A 19920-nucleotide genomic window follows, 5' to 3' on the forward strand; every position below is an offset into this window, starting at 1 on the left:
ATGGACATAACATTATACATTTAATAATATATTTTTTATGTAAAATTTTAAAAATAATATAATTCAACTAAATATTAGTTAAAGATTAAAAAAAAATTAAATTCAGTTTGAACTTAGAATAGTAGCGGATGTGACAGTGAGAGTGATAGGGAGGGGGAGAAAGAGTGCAGCCACTTGAGGAGGGAAAGCAACCTCCACACGTCAGGAGGGGACCGCTCCCTTCAAATACAGTCTTAATCGAGATTTCAGAATTCAGACAGAAACCAGAAAACGGCATTCTCTCCTCTCCTGGTAGGACCACAGGGAATCCTTCGGTTCCACGATTAACCAATGGGAATTCAGGAATTAGGATGGACTTGAAAATTTCAGCCAATAAACACTGAGATAATCCCCAATTTCTGGGTCCCAAAAAAGCAGAAGTGTAAGTTTGAAACTTGGCAAGCCACCGAAAAGCGCATGGACAGCTACATACTCCCCTCAACTATGCAGCACAAAACTCAAAAGGTTTCAGGGTCGGTTACATTTAACAACTTACCTCTCAACCTCAACCCCCAATTATTGAACAATGGGCTCCTCAAAATAAATAGATGCAATTAACCCCTTATTCCTTTGTAAAGTCACTTTGCTTTCTCAGCTTGTTTCTTTCTTTTGTTGAGTAGAGCTAATTAATTCTAACTTCAGCTTAAGCCTGTTCGATCGTTGTTAACGGCTTTATACTTCTACTAATTATTTCTGTCTATTCAATCCAATGATCACTGACAAGAAAGCAGCGAATGTCATGGGAGGCAAGACGGCTAGAGCCTGTGATGGTTGTTTGCAGAAGCGTGCACGTTGGTATTGTGCGGCTGATGATGCCTTTCTTTGCCAAGGTTGTGACACATCAGTCCACTCTGCTAATCAGTTAGCCAGCAGGCATGAAAGGGTTAGTCTTCAAACTGCATCCTCTAAGTTCAATGCTTCGATGCACGGTACTATTGATCAAGATGCTCCACCGGCATGGCACCAAGGTTTCACTCGAAAGGCAAGAACACCAAGGCAAAACAAGCCCATGTTGGGGCAACAAAAAGGTGAGGGGACCGTATTGGCTTTGAATCCTATTGATCCTCTTGTTCCTGAGGTTGGTAGTGAAGAAGGGTCAGTTGATGAAAACGAAGAGCAGCTGCTTTGCAGAGTCCCAGTATTCGACCCTTTTTCTGAAGAATTATTTAATATGGTAACAAGTGATTGTGATGAAGTTGCCATGCCAAATGAAGATGGGAATTTAGTTGTTGATGGTTATGAACATGAAAGAACATGTGAGTTGGATGACGGTTTGCATGGCTTTTTACCGTCAGATTTGGATCTTGCCAAGTTTGCAGCCGATGTTGAGAGCTTGCTAGGAGTTAGACTTGATGAGGATTCTCGTGATATCAAAAATTTTGAATCGTTAGTCTGCACAGATGAAAATGGAAGCGAGCTATGTCATGAACGCAAAAGAATGAAAGTTGAAGAGGAAGAAGTGGAAGGTATAACAGCTTGTTTCTGTGAATCTGCTTTTGAGGTGACTAGAGCATCCTTAAACTGGAGTTTTGATTATGACTCTCCCACTATTACTGAGGAGGAAGAGCAGGAGATTCCAGTGGCGAAGACGCAGAGGAACAAGTTGCTGAGGCTGAACTATGAATCAGTGATCACTGCTTGGGCCAGCCAAGGCTCTCCTTGGACAAGAGGAACCCGACCAGAACTCAACCCGGATGACTTCATGGTACTGTATATATATATACTTGCACTAGCACAATTCATAGTTCTAATTGATACTTGGCCAATATTTAAACGTTGTGATCATAAAGTTTCCAATTTCAATCCATGCAGTAGTTGATTATATGTGCTTAATTAAGTATTTGCAATCCTTGGCACTTTAGGGTTCATATCCTAAAGATGAGCATCACCAGAATGGAGGCATAGGAGGAATAAATAGGCAGGCAAGAGCAAACAACACAGATGGAGAAAGAGAAGCAAGGGTATCAAGGTACAGAGAGAAGCGAAGGACAAGACTGTTTTCGAAGAAGATAAGGTATGAAGTCAGGAAGTTAAATGCGGAGAAAAGGCCTAGAATGAAAGGCAGGTTCGTTAAGAGGACCTCCTTTGTGGGACTGGGAACTGCTTTTCCTTATACCAACTAATTAGTAACTGCCAAATCTTACTGTTGTTTCTTTGCAAAGAACTGGCAGGAGGAGTTGCTGAGGCAATACATACACAACATAGGCTAAACCCTTAAATTAATAAATATCCTTAGGTAGTTCTAGTTGGAACTATACTACTAATGTCTTCCTAACCAACGTTTGAAGCTCAAGCTACGACGCTAATTAATCGAATATGAAGTTTGTGGCCTTTTTCCATCTCTTTGGATAAACGAAGAGTTTTGTTTCACTTCTTCAGATTACTTAGGGCACTTGTTTATATTAATTTCACAGATCAATCTTGTAGGTGTAGTAGTTTAATATTGACTTGTGGTATCCACACACTTTTCATTTTCTGTAAAATATTTGACAGTTCTACTGTATAAGATTGAATATATTGTTATTTCACTCTTCATCTTCGTGAATGAATTAGATGAATAACTTTTTATATTTCCTTAAAATCTGTGAATTAAAAATTTGAAGTGGGTTTGTGAAAAATATATATATTTTTTATATTTGTTTCATGGAAAAAGGTTTTGTCAACATAAAATAATTTTTTAATTGATTATTTAAAAAAAAGTAAATTGTTTTTTATAAAATAATTTTTTATGCTTAAATTTATATAAAAACTAATCTTCTTCCTCACATGCACGTTTTTGTAGCTTTCAAATAAAGGATAAAGAAATGAAAAAAAAATGTGGTTGCATCAAACATCCATAAACTATACAACCTTAATCTAATTATTTTCGAACTTCAAAATATTTTAATTACATCCTAAACTATTGATGTTATATCAATTCTTTTGTTACTAAAACCATTAAATGACACATCAAATCTTATATAGTTAAATTTTTAAAAAAATTTAAATAAATACAACCTTATCACATAACTTTTAAAAGTACAAACTACAAATAAAATAAAATTGAAAAAAAAGAGTGAACGATAAAACTTCTGTAAAAGCTTCGGAATCCTTCAAACTAAGATTTTTGAAACATCTATTTTTACAATATTCATTTTTATTAAAATTTTCATTTTAAATTATGTCACAAAAGGTCTAACATGTCGTTTAACAATAAATCAATGATTCGAATTAATATAACCTCGATAGTTTAGGGATGTAATTAGAATGAATCGAAGTTTAGGAACCAATTTAAAATGAAGGTGATAGTTTGGAGATGTTTGGTGCAATTAACTCAAATAAAAAATATACTATTGCAAAGTGAAGCTCTCACGTTAGACTATAAAATTATAGGGTTTCATTAAAATCATTTTCAAGAATCTGTACACGAAAAAACAAGATGCAAAATAAAATATTGTAGATTATATAAAGTAAACTAATAATTAATACCAAAAGACAATATCATCATTGCATGTCATTGTTTGAATTTTAGTTCTCTGAAATAAATTATGTAACACTCTATACCCGATTCAGTTGCCCGGCCCGAGCTATAAGGCATTACGACAATAATCTTTAGACATTATTCATAATTTCAGTCAAATTCAACAACAAAAAATTCAGGTTAAATCAATTTTGGACCTAACTCGAGCTTACGAAATATTTAAAACAAACCAGGATAAATTCATGATTAAATTGAAATTCTACGAAATTTTGAGTAAAAAGTGTATAAATAGGGGGTCACACGGCCGTGTGACCAGGCCATGTAACAAACTCGTGCGGCCCCACATGCTCGTGTGCCTAGACTATGTACAATTCAAAAATAGGGTCACATGGTGTAACTAACTGATGCCATGTGGAAAATCTTGCACTTAAAAATCATAAGACACACGGCTGTATGGGGTGACCGTATGTAGCACATGGCAGTCATTTGTACTTGTAGGTGATTCTTGTGATTAAATGCATGATTATGGGTGTATATATGAAGTTGTATGCAAGTCGTATATGTTAAATAATATGCTATATGTTGCCTTGATGTTGATAGATGACTTGTTTGCACAGGTTGTTACTCTAAGCATTCACTGAGCTTGTAAAGCTCATCCACTCCATTTTTACCATTGTAGATACTTAGTGCTAGTGTGAGCGGTGTGGCCATTGAGAGATTGATCCAAGCAATTCTTTAGTCATTATAGTAGGTGTTATTAATTATTCTTGAGTATAAAAGTTAAGGCAATGTGATATATGTTTATATTGGTTTTGTTCAGTATATTTTGGATTACTTGTTTGCATATTAAATATGTTTAGAAGCATTTGGATTGGGACATGGTATTTTGGATTATTGTTTTAGTTTTTTTATGCTTATTTGATTAAATGAATGAAATATGATGTTTAAGAATTAAGTTTGAGTGATTAAATTAGTACTCATATATGGTGAATTTTTGTAATTACAAGAAGGGTAATTGATATATAGGTTAAAAAATGATACCTCTGTATTCACAAAAGTACAGGGGGTCAGAATAGGAAATTGGCATTGATACCATGGCCCGAGTATCGATACTCAAGGTGTAATTATCGATACCCTGAGAGAGGTACTGATATTTTCTAATAAGTTTGGTTTCAGGTGGAAAAAAGTAAGCTATTTTGGTATTGATTTTCCCATGTGGTATCGAAACCACTAAGAAAAAAAATATCGACACCTTAGATTTAATATCGATACCTACGTACCTTTTTTGGGAAATTTTGCTATAAGGTCCCAATGTTTGATAAATGATCAAATTAAGTTTGAATGTTGCATGTTTGCTTGACTGAGTTTCAAATTGAGTCTACATGAGTTGTAATTGGCTTCTAAGTACTACCTTTTAAAGCAATTAAGAATATGCATGTTCACTTAACAAAATGTAGTATTGATGAATAAGAAGTGAAATGGTGATGTAATGTAACAACCCGATTTTGGGCCTAGTCGGAACAGTGGTTTCGGGACCACTATTCCGAGGCCAGAGAAAATTATTTTAGTATTATTTTATGTGTTATAATATAATTTTATAAGTGCATGTAAATCTTGGTAAGTTAATTTTAGCGATTTCTAGTCCAATTTCGAAAAAAGACTAAATCGCGTAAAAGGTAAAAGTTGTATTTTAGTGCCTAAAGGTGTTAATAGACTAGAGAACTAAAATTGGAGGCCTTTAAAGGGTAATTGGAGCCTTTTTAAGTGTGTGGCCGGCCAAGGGGAGACAAAAATTTTAAAAAAGCCAAAATTTATGGGATATTAGGTGACTTTTGACCAAATAGGTAATAAAATAAAAATAGGATGATATCATCCCTTTTTCATCTTCTCCCCACTGATTTTTCCAGCCAAGAAATGGGTTTTGAAAGCTTCATATTTTCAGCAACTTTGAGGCTTAGCAAGTAAGTGATTTTAATGTCTTTCTTGAAGATTTTTACATTTTTGTAACCCCTAAAGCATGAGCTTTCATAAGAGGGGACTATTGTTGTAACACCCCTATCCCGTATCCGTTGCCAGAATAGGTAAAGGGGCATTACCGGACTTGAAACTCATATCCGAACAGTAAAAATTTTGAATATATATATATATATTTTAAAGAACGTTCCTTTAGGTAAATACTAAAGACAGTCAGGGATATAATTTAACTGCTATAAGTACACATTCAAAAGATGCCATTTTCGCATGGCTTATATACATTAACCAAAATATTCTTCGGCCACTGGTCTATTCTTTACATGCCATAAAATAATTCAAAACATAACAGTAACAAGCAGTGGATAGTGATAGTGTGACTAGTTGCTGACGATCCCCGAGCCTGTAGCTTCCAAATGAGATCTATAAAACAGAGGAAACAAAGTAAACGGAGTAAGCATTACAATGCTTAGTAAGTTTTAAGCAGTGTCAACAGATAACAATCAAATTATAACATAGTTGTTCGTATTTTTATTTCACTCTTCCTTCGGGCATACCATCCCTTTACCGAATATGCCCATCTCATCATATATAATAGGCAGATAAATTCTCACTTGATAGTGATCTCTTATAAACATAGGTACATTACATATTTTCACCTAACTTTCCACATTGACCAAATGCACAATAATCATAGAACAGTCTTATTGCTTTACTCACATATGCATCACATAACGACCTTGTGATTTAGTCCAAATCAAGCTTAAATATAATCTCAAAATACATACCTGACCAGCTTAACGCATTGAACGTATTTATTACCAATTGTTACTGTGAAGTCGTATAATCTTATGCTTTACTCGAATCTTCAGCGAAACCTTTAGCTCGAATAGTCCCCACACGTAGTTATCGGGTCTTACCTGGACAAAATCTCCACATGTAGTCATCGGGTCTTACCCGGACATAATCTCCACACGTAGTCATCGGGTCTTACCCAGACAAAATCTCCACACGTAGTCATCGGGTCTTACTCGGAATATATTTCCAAGTTTCATGTACATTTATTCACATGTTACAACATTCACATCGACTGTCATATTTGTAATTAATTTGCCTCATCAAATATCTAATAATACACACCTTTCACATTTGGTCATTCGGCCACAATATACACACATCTCCTACATATTTCACACTAGCCGAATCACTAGCCATTCGGCTTTACCACGTATACATATCTCATACATATTTCGCATTAGCCATTCGGCTTTACCACGTATACATATCTCATACATATTTCACATTAGCCATTCGGCTTTACCACGTATACATATCTCATACATATTTCACATTAGCCATTCGGCTTTACCACGTATACATATCTCATACATATTTCACACTAGCCATTCGGCTTTACCACGTATACATATCTCATACATATTTCACACTAGCCATTCGGCTTTACCACGCATACATATCTCATACATATTTCACATTAGCCATTCGGCTTTACCACGTATACATATCTCATACATATTTCACATTAGCCATTCGGCTTTACCAAATATACATATCTCATACATATTTCACATTAGTCATTCGGCTTTACTACATATACATATCTCATACATATTTCACATTAGCCATTCGGCTTTACCACACACATATATATTTATCTTGTACATCAATTTCAGCAATAGCTTATAAGCAACTCAAATAGTTTCATCAATGTTTACAACAAATTCACATATTCACTACAAGCTGTTTTCCTGAGCAATAGTCACTAAATTATTTATAACTGGAGCTACAAAACTCAAAATCAATTGCCATTAATTTTCCCTGAATATAGACTCATATATCTTCCATCCATAAAATTTTCAGAATTTTAGGTTTGGCCAATCAATACCAGATTTTTCTTAAAGTTTCCCCTGTTTCACTGTTTGACTAATCTGACCACTCTTCACTACGAATCAAATTTCTCATTGTACAGAATTCAAAATATGTTCTATTTGATTTCATTTGAAACTAGACTCATTAAGGAGTCTAAGCATATAAATTTTATCTTATAACCATTTTTGTAAAAATTATAATGATTTTCTAAAAACAGAACAGGGATTTCGGAGTCATTCTGACACTCTCACACAACTTTAAATATCTCTTTATAGGAAGTTTCTTTGCTTACACGGTCTCTTTTATAAGAAACTAGACTAATTAAGCTTTGATTACATATTTTATTCGGCCTATAATTCCACACCAACAATTTATAGTGATTTTCTAAAATCACGTTACTGCTGCTGTCCTAAGCAAGTTATTACAATTTGCTCTTAAATTTCCAAGTCCAAACACTTATGAACTTACCATTTGAGTTTAAGACATATCATGGCCACATCATATCTTATTAAATCAACTCATTATATCCTATTATGATTGAATTTACTCAACGTTTAATCACTTAAAACTTACCTCGGAAGTTGCCGAACGATTACGACGGCTATTCGATCACTTTTTCCTTTCCCTTATCCAACTTTGATCCTCTAGGCTCTTGGGCTAAATCAAACAATTACTTCCCAAGTTAAACATAGTCATACGACATCCATATACATTTTATACTAGCCGAAATGTACCATCAAGATATACTTTACTCAAATAATTTACATTGGCCGATCATGTATAATGTTTTGTAGCTTAATAAATTTAACATACATTATGTATTCATAATATTTGTGCAGCCAATTATCCATGGTCATACACACAATCAAAAATAAATACCAAATTTTCATATCCTTTATGCCCTAAGCCGAATACACTTGTCATGTTCACCTACATTTTTCAAGTACAACATTCTCATATTCGGCATTAGTATCAAGCATAATAGCCAATTCTTCCTACCATTTCCAAACCAATTCATCAATGCAATCATACCATTACAAATCAACTTAAAATAACCATATCTAATAATCAAATACCTATAGCATTGCACATTTCTCACATAGCAAGTACAACTAAATTCATTATTAATATATATATATCTAAACACTTAACTACAAGATTTAATCACCATTATCAAATCATAAAACAACTTATAACCATCATCTATATTTACTTCACATAAACCGAAATAACCATTACATCATCTTTAAAACACTTAGCATTTTACCCATTTAATCAAGCCAAATCTCAAGACCATTCCATCACACAAATTATACCATAAATCATACTTACAATTTAAGTTAATGCATGACCGAAAATCACCATCATTAACATCATTATCAAACCAAAACCAAAACACATCTATCATCCGTATACCAAGCTTACCAAAACAAACTACTATGAGTTTCAAGCTTATTGACCGAATCTCAAACCTCAAAATTCTAAGTTTAATCTATGGGATAAGTAGAGTTTGAACTAATCATCTCAAACATGCATAGATTTTCAAGAATCATTCAATACATACCTCATTCTAGCCATCTTCTAAGCCAAAAATCAAAGCAACCAAACTTTCTCCTCCCTCCCTTTAGGCTATGGCAATGGAGGAGAAGAAAAGACCCAACTTTGTTTTCTTTCTCACCCTTTTAATTATTTAATTCCTCTTATAATTTATGACATATAATAACTTGATTTATTATAAAACTATTTGATATTATTTAACTAAAATATAACATACAAAATGCCAAAATGTGTCATTCATGCCCATCCTTGCCGTCCACTACCAAGAAAAAGGAATGTTTGACATGCAAGTCCCTCATGCTTCAAACCATGCAATTTTAGCCACTACCAATTAACCTATGACATTTTCAAGATTTTTCACATAAGCCCCTTTTTATTTATTTCACATCCAAATGACAAAATTAAAGCATGAAATTTTCACACATACTTATTCATAAATAATAAGCATAAAATATAACAATTAATTATTTTTGTGGCTCGGTTTTGTGGTCCCGAAACCACTTTCCGACTAGGGTCAAATTAGGGGTGTCACAATTGTGCAAAATGATGAAGAGTCTAGGGTTTTGCCATGAGAGTAAATGTGTTGTTTGTTGTGTTTTTATGGAAGATTTTGAGTTCTAGTTGTCTAATAAACAACTTTTGTGAAAGAAATTGCATGAAAACACCTTAAAAGGGGCTAGATTGCTAAGTCGTAAAATGAGTTGTAAATGTGTGAAATAGTTAAAATTATGAGTTGCTATAGTTATGAAAATGGTTCATCTAGACTCAAGGAGTAAAGAAATGTGATAAAAATTATTTTACGAGCCTAGGGGTAATTTGGTAATTTTGGTAAAATATAGGGGCAAAATTATAAAAATAACCCAAGTGTGTCAATGGACTAATTTGATCAGTACATTGTTTTAATAAGTTGAATGTGATGTTTTAGATGATGAAAATCGGGATTTGGACCTAGAACGGAAAGAAATCGATTAAGGGATAATTACGTCTTTTTTTTTACCTTTGTGGTATTGAGGTAAGTTCGTATGTAAACAATACCATGTTATACATGTATTTAAATGTTATCATTACATGAATTGTACAAATATTAATGTGTATGTGATTAATAGAAATATGATAAGACAAAGAAAAAATCTCGTTTGAACATTTGGAATAGAATAGGATACGAGTGCCATGTCACTAGGAATTATGAGTCTAGATGACTAGCTCGAGAGTGAGCATTGAAATGTCATGAGATATGAGGTAGCTTTAGCTACAATTGAGGCACTTATGTGCAAAGGCTTTTACGAGTATCCAATTAGTATTCCAAGTGTTCAACGGGTAATCCAGGGAAAGAGTTGATGATGGTCCCAATGAGGTAAGTCATTGGTGAGTATGCACTTGAGTTATGTTACGAGTTGTGCAAGTATGTATACTAAGCCTATGAGAATGCCTTGATATGTGATGATCTATGATGCATAATATGTGTTCTTACCATGATGGATGAAATGATGTTGTATTAATTTTGTGAACAATGATCATGAATGAGTAACTTAGCCTTGACAGATTTGAGTTACTGCAGTAGTGTAACTTTGAAAATACACTAAAAATAGTGGAAATTGAGTTAGAGACAGAACAAAATATGGACTTAAATCTTAATGAGTCTATTTTCACATGAAAGAAACAGGGGAAGAAAAAGAATTCTATATTGTGTGATATTTGAATTCTTGTAAAACAGGGTCTGAATGAATTCGAGATCTCCTGTTCTGATTTTATAAATTCACCATAAATTGTAAAAAAATTATTAAGAGTCATACCTTACATCCATAGATTCCTTATTGAGTTTATTTTTACAGGAAACAAACGGTATGGTCATTGGAATTCTGTACAGGGAGAAATTCGGTTCGTAGTGTACAGGGGTCAGAGTAGTCATACCCTGAAACATGGAATACTTTAACTAATAAACTGTCCTAAATGGATCAACCAAAATTTTTGAAAATTTTATGGAAGAAAGATAAATGAGTATAATTTTAGGGAAAATTTATGAAACTTAATTCGGAGTTTCGTAACTCCAGATATAAATAATTTAGTGACCATTGTGCAGGAAGACAGCTTGTCGTAAACTTGAGAATATGTTGTAAACATTAATAAAACTGTTTGAGTTGCTTATAAGATATTGATTAGAACCATATGTGAATTTTGAATTGTGATGTTAGGAAATGATATATAAGTGGTTTTGATATGATGAAATTGATGTACAAGATATGTATATGTGGTGAGGCCGAAATGGCTAATATTAAATGTGTGCAAGTTATCTGAAGGGCCTTTATGAAAATGTGTGCTATCTTATTTGTATAGTGAGGCCGAATGGTTACTTAGAAATGTAATATGGCTGAGTGGTTGTTTAAATGAAAGCAAAGTATATGATGTATTAGCAAGTAATGATAAAAGCATTATCTTATATATGTGCTTGTGTATGTGGTGTGGCCAAATGGGCAAGTGTGAAATGTACATATGTTTATGTGTATATAATGTGGCCGAATGACCAATTATCAAATGTGGGTATTATTAGATATTTGATGAGGCCAAAGTTAGTAAAAAAGTATATAAAATAAATTGTGCTGAGATTGTATCCGGGTTTAAAGTCCCGTAGGCTTTGTGCTGGTGTTATGTTCGGGTTTTATACCTCGCAGGCCAAATGCTAGTGAATTCGATAAAGCATATGACTACGAGATCCTATGCTAAGATGATAAATTGAACTCGTATTACACATTAAGTGATTCAGGTATGTGATATATATATTATTTATGTGAGATTGATCTGACGAGAATATATATTATTTATGTGAGATTGATCTGACGAGAATAAAGAATGTGTAATGAGAAGCATATGAAAAGATGTGGTAAATTCATATGTATATTTGTATATGTGTGCATTCAGTTATTATGCAAAGTTACAAGATAGTTTTCGATATGCCATTTAACTATGAATGTTGAAAGTAAGTGTGGGTAAGAAATGATACACTAGTGAAATTTGAAAGAATTAAAGTTAATCCGGAAGCTTGTAAATACTATGTTTATATGAGTTTGAGTATAAACGGAGTAAAATGATATGTGTTTGTGCATAATCGGCCAAATAGTATTGTACTCAGAAAGTGTTATGTGATTTCGAACATTTGGTTTGTTTTTAAGTTCAACTGTTTAAATTGCTTAAGACTTACTAAGCTTATGAAAGCTTACTTTGAATGTTATGTTTCTCTGTTTATTTTTGTAGATCGTTGACTCTTACTATTAGCACGGGAATCGTCAGCACTTCGTCACACTATCTACTATTGTGGTTATCATGTGTTTTGGACTTAGCTTATGGCATGTATAGGTTAGACTATAAGTAGAATGATATTTTGACTATTGTATATAAGCCATGCGAATATGGCATCTTATAGAAGTTTACTTTTATAAGTTTTAAATTCGATCTTTATTTGTATCTATTAGTTATATATATAAATAATCTTTTATTTAAGAAAAAGGCTCAAAATTTTACTGTTCTGATCCGATTCTTAATTCCTGGTAACGCCTCGTCCTATTCCGGCGACGGCTACGGGATAGGAGTGTTACATGTAATGTCCTAGTATTAAGGTTCGACAATCGAACCGATTATAGGGTGTTACAACAGCCATGTGGCAACCTGTGTCCTAGGCCGTGTGCATCCAAAATGACCCCTAATGCAAGCCAATTCCTTAATCATTTCTCAAGCACTTAGCCAAACCATTTCCAATCACTTTAATATGTTTAAAACACATTCAAACATACTTAAAACATAAAAATTCATTCAACTTATGTGTTTAACCAATATACCCTTATTGAAACCACAATTTAAATACAATCTAAATTCACATTCAAAGATCATACCATATAAACATGTTAAACATCCAATTCATCCATTCCATTCACATCTAATGAACCAAACATCAAACCATTTTCATAAGGCATATAGCAAATGGTCAAAAACACTTATATAGACATACCATTGCTATCACATACCACAATCAACCACAATACTAATTGAGATTCACATTAATTAACACATCTCATACTTCAGTTGGCACAAAACATATTCATAATGCTTACAACATATATATACCAAAACCCTATTTACATGCCACTTATAACTGGACTAAAGTGAACCATTAGTTATCGATTAAGTTGTTGGATAGTATGATCTCCAGAAGCAATTCAATTGACAACTCTTATCCGACAATCTACAAGAAGAACAAAAAACAAAACGAGGTAAGTTTGGTTAAAGCTTAGTAAGTTCGTAATAAACTTAAACTTAAACTTATCATAAAGGTTGTAACTAAAACATTTTGCAATTAAAATTCATAAGCAAGGTCATGAGTTCATTATTAGCCTATACATATCACAAGTTTCACAAGGTTAGTGAGCTCACATATACGAAACTTATAACTTTATCATGCCATAAAACATATACAAGTAAACACATTTGATATACCATTCATTCAACATTTATTCATTTAACAATTCACATTTCCATTTTAAGTGTTCATTCCAAATATCCCTTTTTTTACATATTTATCCAAACATTTTGTATAACACTTCATATAATTATTTCCATATAACTGATTCATATAATTGTTTCGTTTATCTGTTTTCCTATAACTGGTTTATATAATCATTTCGCATATCTTTTTCTATATAACCAATTCTTATAATCATTTCCCATAACCAATTCATATAACCATTTCGTATCGCTATTTCAAAGTGTTAACCTCAACACAACATGATTCAATAATTCCAAGTCAGTAAACAACAATATATGGATATCCAGAATTTATATTTTTATCCATTTAATGAAACTATTTAACATTGCACGATTATTGTTTTTCCGATAGAACTTTGTAAAAGAATTCAATATACAAGTCCAGAAAATAGATAAAACTCGTATGAGCTAATCTAATACAGAGATATATATGTCAGGTTACTCGTTTGAGCTAAACCAATGACAACACAGAAGAAATATAGCCTGGTTAGGGCTAAGGTTACTAGTCCAGGCTAAACCTTTAAAACAATAACAGATTACCAGTCCAGGCTAAATCTGTGTCACATGTATATCCAAGTCCACAACAAATGCTGGAGCTTGGTCCAAAACGGGAATCATTTAGAAACCTTGTATATGGTACTTTTACTCATTCCATTGGAAATATTTCAGAAATCTAGTTTATTATTATAAAGTTTGATTTTCCATTTCAGCAATATATATAATTAACAACGATTAATAACAAATTTTAAACTTAGAAGGTAGTATGAACTTACTCAAAACGGTTATGAACACGGCACTGAAGTCTATTCCGCTAATTTTCGTCTCCCACAATTATTATCCGATTGATCTGTTTCTTGATATAGAACCACAAATGATCGCATAAATATCAAGCTCTCCACGGTGTTTTTGTTCCTCCATTTCGGTAGAAAATCTCAAGGAAGATGATGATCCCCTTTTTTCTGTTTTCTGTTTTTAAGTTTTATTGTTATTAATTAAACATAACTTTTAACATATAATTATATAAAAAAATTAACACAAGCCGTCCATCATCTTTTAAAAATGGTTATTTGCCTTTTAATTCCTTAAACCATTATTAAATAAACACTTTGATTAATAAAATTTAAAAGAGAATATTTTATGATTTTTACTATTTAGTCTTTTTTCTTTAATTAACTAATTAAACTTTAAATTTCAATACATCTATATAATCGCTCTGTAAATATTAAAAAATATTTGTAGGCTCGGTTTACTGAAATGAGGTCTCAATACCTTATTTTCCAAAACCACTTGACTTTAGGGACAATCACTTGTACTTAACTATTCATTCAATTTGCAAAAAAAATTATTAAACCAAATTTCAATATAATATTATAATTGACTCGTAAATATTAAATAATAATATTTACAGACTCACTCATCGAATTTGTGGTCTTAAAACTACTATTTCCACTACCACTGAAAAATGGACTGTTATAAATTACGTTAATTGTAAAATAAAAATTAAATAAAAAGCGGTCAACTAAAATTGAATTAATAAATGCCAGCAACCTCTTGGCTTAATGGCAAAAGTATTATGTTGAACTCATGTAAACTAGAGTTCAATCCTAAGCATGATATTACATCATCGTGAATTAAAAACTAGGCATGATATTTTTAGAGTTAAATTTAAATTTTAATTGGTATATAACTTTAATATCAATTAAATAATAATTAATACATAAAATCTTTTACTATATTTTAGGCTTAGAATTTTATTCAAAATAAAACTAAATTCTCTATCTTTTTTTTAATTGAGCCACTATAATTAAAATAAATAATTTTTTCATATATTTTTAATTAATAATAAATTAAATTATCACATTGTGTATTTTTTGTTTAGAATTATATTCAAATTAAAACTCAATTAATAAAAATTTTTAATTTTTTTAATTAATAATTTTAAATTAAACTACCTACAAAATAATTATAAATTAAAATATAATTATTCTTATATGTCAATTTAGTAATATGATAAGAAAAATATAATATTCTCGTCGATTCAAAAATTTCTCTAAACTTGCCCTTTTATATATAATAAATATAGATTAACTTCAATTAAGCCTAATATTATTATATTAAGAATAATTTTTATTTTTAATATTTAAAATATTGATATTAAATATTATAATTTTTAATAGTGTTAATTTTATAATCTTTAATATTTTTAAACATACATATGTATATTTAATAATAAAATAAATTATCGATAGTGTCTTTAGCTCGATTGGTATCAACATTATTGCCAATGTAAGAGGACATGGGTTTAAGTGCATTGAAGCGCATTATCCTCCTATTTAAGGGTTGAGGAGGGACTATGGGTAATTCTAGGCATTGTATCAAAAAAAGCATATATGATAGAACCTATAATGAGATTAATGTTAAAAAATAATAAAATAAATTATGAATGTAATTAATATTATTTATTATTTTAATAAAAGTATTTAATGTTATAATTTTAATTTAATAATAAAATTTAACATTAATAATAATTTGAGATTTTAAATAATATTCTTAATATTTTATCAAAAACATTTACATTAATATTTTAATAATAAATATTTTACAGTATAAAATATGAGTATTTGTTTAAATCAAGTTTAACTTCATTTATTCCTTTTAGCTATAGTGTGCCATTATCCACTTTCATATATGCAATATATATAACTTCAAGTTTTAATTACATATTATTTATCATTAAGTCTATATAATGTATTAATTATTATAGAAATTTATTATTATAAAATAAATAACAATGGTAATTATAATATATGTAATTTTTTTTTGTATTTGATTTTAACAACTTCCAAACAATGATTTCAATAAAATTTACCAAATAATGGAGAATAAATTTGGGTAAAATCATCCAAACACAAAAATATCAGAAATTATTTTTCAATAACTATTTTCAATGAAACAAACATATCAACCCAAATTATAAGCAAACTGCTTGTAAAATTTGGTATTTAGCCAAATCTACACAAAAGTAGATCAACAAGGAAAGTTTATTTATTTATCAAGTGGAATAAAAATAAGAATTCTTATAACAAGTCTAATACTTAAATTTAAAGTAATTTAGGCAATTGATGAACAATTTAAAATAAAAACATGTAATAACCTAAACTTCAAAATATGTGAAGAAAAATATGGTGGTAACTTCTATCTTGATTAACAAACATTCCTTTACAAATCCACTTGAGTAGGATGAAACAAGTTTTCATGAAATGTGGCACTACAATTGATGCTTTCATCCTAATAAAGAGAAGCAAAAGAGAGCAAAAGTTTGGGTTCATGAGATTCCGGTTCATATTGGAACCAAAAAAGGCAATATTCAGTCTTAATGTAACATGGCTTTTTAATGTAACATGGCTTTTTGCCACTATATCAAAGTTAATAAGGTGAGATTTGGTCGGAAGACGTCATATTAGAGGACAGTTCCGAATAAATCATTGTTGGAGAATTCCAAGAAGATGGAAGTTTCAAGTGATGCAAAAGAGTTCAACCAATATGAAAAGTCAGCATCCGAATATCAAAAGATTGAGGGTAAATTGTGTTATGATGTTAATAGTAAGGAACTCTTTCCTTACTTCCCTATTGTATTGTGGAAAAGACAAAGGGATTCTACAAAGCATATTGGTTATAAGGAAATTTTGTCCAGTGAGGATATTAGGATATGTGTGATAAAATTGGAAAGAGGCTTTTCTTAGTCGAACTTTTGGATTAAAAGAAACTCATTGAACTCAAAGAGGATAATTGGGGTTGGCTAAATGAATGGTTTTCGAAAATTCAACTATGGTTAAAATAGTTCAACTCAACATCCAAGCTAGCTTAGGTTTACTACTATAGCCTTCCATTGCATGCTTAGTGTTTAGAGATATTCAATGACATTGCTTATATTTCAGGCTTTCTTGTTCAGCTTATTGGAAGAACTATTAGATGCTCAGATTTAAGCAAAGTTTGTATGCTTATTAGCAAAAATCAAGTTGAAAAAATCAGAAGTTTTTGTCTTTTGTGTAAATAGCTTTTGTGTTAGAGTTGAGGAGGTTGACTCATTTCCAAATTATGGTCTAGGGTTTCATCATCACTTTTGTAACACCCTATACCATACCTGATCATCGGGTCCTAGATACAAGATGTCACATTCTTAATTATAATATGTTATTCAATCAAATTTAGGTTATATGCGAGCTTATGAAAGCTCTTATAAACAACTGAGGTTAATTGACAACAAAAATGTAAAATTTCCAAAGTACCGAGGTGTCATCGTTGCCATGGAATAAAAGATGTCGCAATGTTACATACTGATAAAATCACGTCACGACGTCAGGGAAACTATGGTCGTAACATTACTGTCGAGCCTACATCATGATGATAGAGAAACTGTAGCCACGACATCACTTACTGGTGAACTCATGTCGCAACAACGAAAGACTATACTCGCAACGTCACTTGCTGGAGTTACAACACCTTTGAGCATTAACTCGAATGCCAACTAAATTCAACGCCTATAATCAATCGAGTCCATAAATCAAATTCTTATATGCATTCATTCAATATTAAACATCCCTTCATTAACATGGTAAACAAATAACATTTCAACTTCTACTTTTAACACATTTTTACCTCCAATTCATGTTCAAGCTGTAACACCCCTTACCCGTGTCAGACACCGGGACAGGATACGAGACATTTCGGACTTAAACATACACATACATGTAAAACTGAGCCATAAAGTTTCAACCAATTCAAAAACATTCAAACACATGCATATTTTCCCTTATACGGGCCAACGAGGCCCAAAACATACATCAGGGGGTGGTTCGGGACTAAATCAAGAACTTTCAGAAATTTTAAAACACTTAAGGAATTTTCCATGTTTAGAGAGTCACACACCCATGTGGATTAGGCCGTATGCTCACACACGCCCGTGTGGCTTGGGACACGCTAGTGTCCTCAGCCGTGTAACTCTCTGTTTATGATGTTAGCAAAGAAATGGGGTCACACGGCCAAGTCACACGCCTGTGTGTTAAGGCCGTGTTCTCTACACGGCTGAGACACATAGCCGTGTCTCTGCCCGTGTGGTCAACACTTAGGCTATTTTCCAAGCCTTGGTCAACCATAAACCCTCACACATTTATACAACATCAAGGTCATATAACATGGCCTCTATTTAACGAATAAACATCTTCATTTAGGCCACAATCATAGCATTTGCATGTCATGATTCATGTGTTTTACACACTCATTTGGCCTTGTCTATTATGATATTTCTTATACTCTTATATCATGGTTACCATCATACCAAAAGATTTCAACATAATCATCAAACATTCATATTCAAAGCTAACTCATAACTTTATAACATACCAACATATTTCACATGCGTAGAATAACATGCTTGTCTAAGACATTGTACACCACATCAAGTCACATACTCACATCACATGAAACTTTTAAGCTTGTGCATGTACATATAATAGGGTTACAACCCAATAATAAATATAAGCCACATCTCATGGCTATATATAATTGAATCATTATAAGCCAATACATTTGGCCAAATCATGAAACACATATATCAAAAGGCTAAGTCTCTATACATGCCACTCACTTGAAAACACTTAAGGTTTATTAACACTCCAAATTGATAATTTGATAGTGTAATGCTACCTCCGACGATATCCAAATCCAAGCTAACCTGAAACACTAAAGAAATGGAAAGGAGGGAGTAAGCTTTATAGCTTAGTAAGTCCATATGAAAATAATAAGCAATATGTCAACATGCTTCTCAAGGTAATACAATCATAACTACACATTTACTTATGTTTTGGTCAAGTTGTTTTCTCGAGTCATAGTTACTAAATTATTTATATCTGGAGTTACGGAACTCCAAATTAAGATCCTCTAATTTTCTCTGAAACTAAACTCATATATATTCTTACCATAAAAGTTTTAGAAATTTTGGTCTAGCCAATAAGTACAGTTTATTCTTTAAATTCACCCTTATTTTGTTGTTTGACAGCTTCGACCTTCCTTTACTAAAAATTAATTATCTCATAGTACGACATTCAGATAATGTTCCCGTCTATTTCTATTACAATTATACTCATTTAGGATTTATTCATATGAATACTAGTCCATAATTATTTTTGTAAAATTTTTTGTAATTTTCTAAAGTTAAGACAGGGGAGCCCAAAATCATCTAACCCTGTCTCACAAAAATTCAAATATCTCATAATATGAAATTATTTTGCTTACACCGTCTCCTTTATGTGAAATTAGACTCAATAAGATTTTAATTAATCTCTTATTCAATCTCTAATTCGATTTCCACAATTTTTGCTGGATTTTCAAAGTTGGACTACTGCTGCTATCCAAAATTGTTTTAGTGCAATATGATGATAACTATCATAAGTTCATTTTCAACTAATCAT

The 19920-nt window shown here is 31.7% G+C and overlaps 1 protein-coding gene and 1 long non-coding RNA gene across 2 annotated transcripts; both read left to right on the plus strand.

The window, feature by feature from the left end:
• The first annotated feature begins 454 nt into the window (after positions 1–454).
• Positions 455–2567, plus strand: LOC107923252 (zinc finger protein CONSTANS-LIKE 16). Its single transcript, XM_041074696.1, has 2 exons — positions 455–1744; positions 1902–2567. The coding sequence occupies exons 1-2, from the start codon at positions 749–751 to the stop codon at positions 2160–2162; spliced, it is 1257 nt and encodes a 418-aa protein (XP_040930630.1). The 5' UTR covers positions 455–748; the 3' UTR covers positions 2163–2567.
• Positions 2568–5392: 2825 nt separating this feature from the next.
• LOC121204593 (uncharacterized) lies at positions 5393–12190 on the plus strand. Its single transcript, XR_005899715.1, has 3 exons — positions 5393–5460; positions 11587–11678; positions 12167–12190. It is a non-coding gene; the product is annotated as an uncharacterized lncRNA (long non-coding RNA).
• The last annotated feature ends 7730 nt before the right edge of the window (positions 12191–19920 follow it).

This window comes from Gossypium hirsutum, chromosome A08 (genome assembly GCF_007990345.1).
Source record: "Gossypium hirsutum isolate 1008001.06 chromosome A08, Gossypium_hirsutum_v2.1, whole genome shotgun sequence".
Taxonomy (NCBI): domain Eukaryota; kingdom Viridiplantae; phylum Streptophyta; class Magnoliopsida; order Malvales; family Malvaceae; genus Gossypium; species Gossypium hirsutum.

Coding starts and splice junctions, on each gene's coding strand:
- LOC107923252 (XM_041074696.1), top strand. CDS start 749: ATGATCACTGACAAGAAAGCAGCGAATGTCATGGGAGGCAAGACGGCT. Junction 1,745..1,901: donor TCAACCCGGATGACTTCATG/GTACTGTATATA, acceptor TTGGCACTTTAG/GGTTCATATCCTAAAGATGA.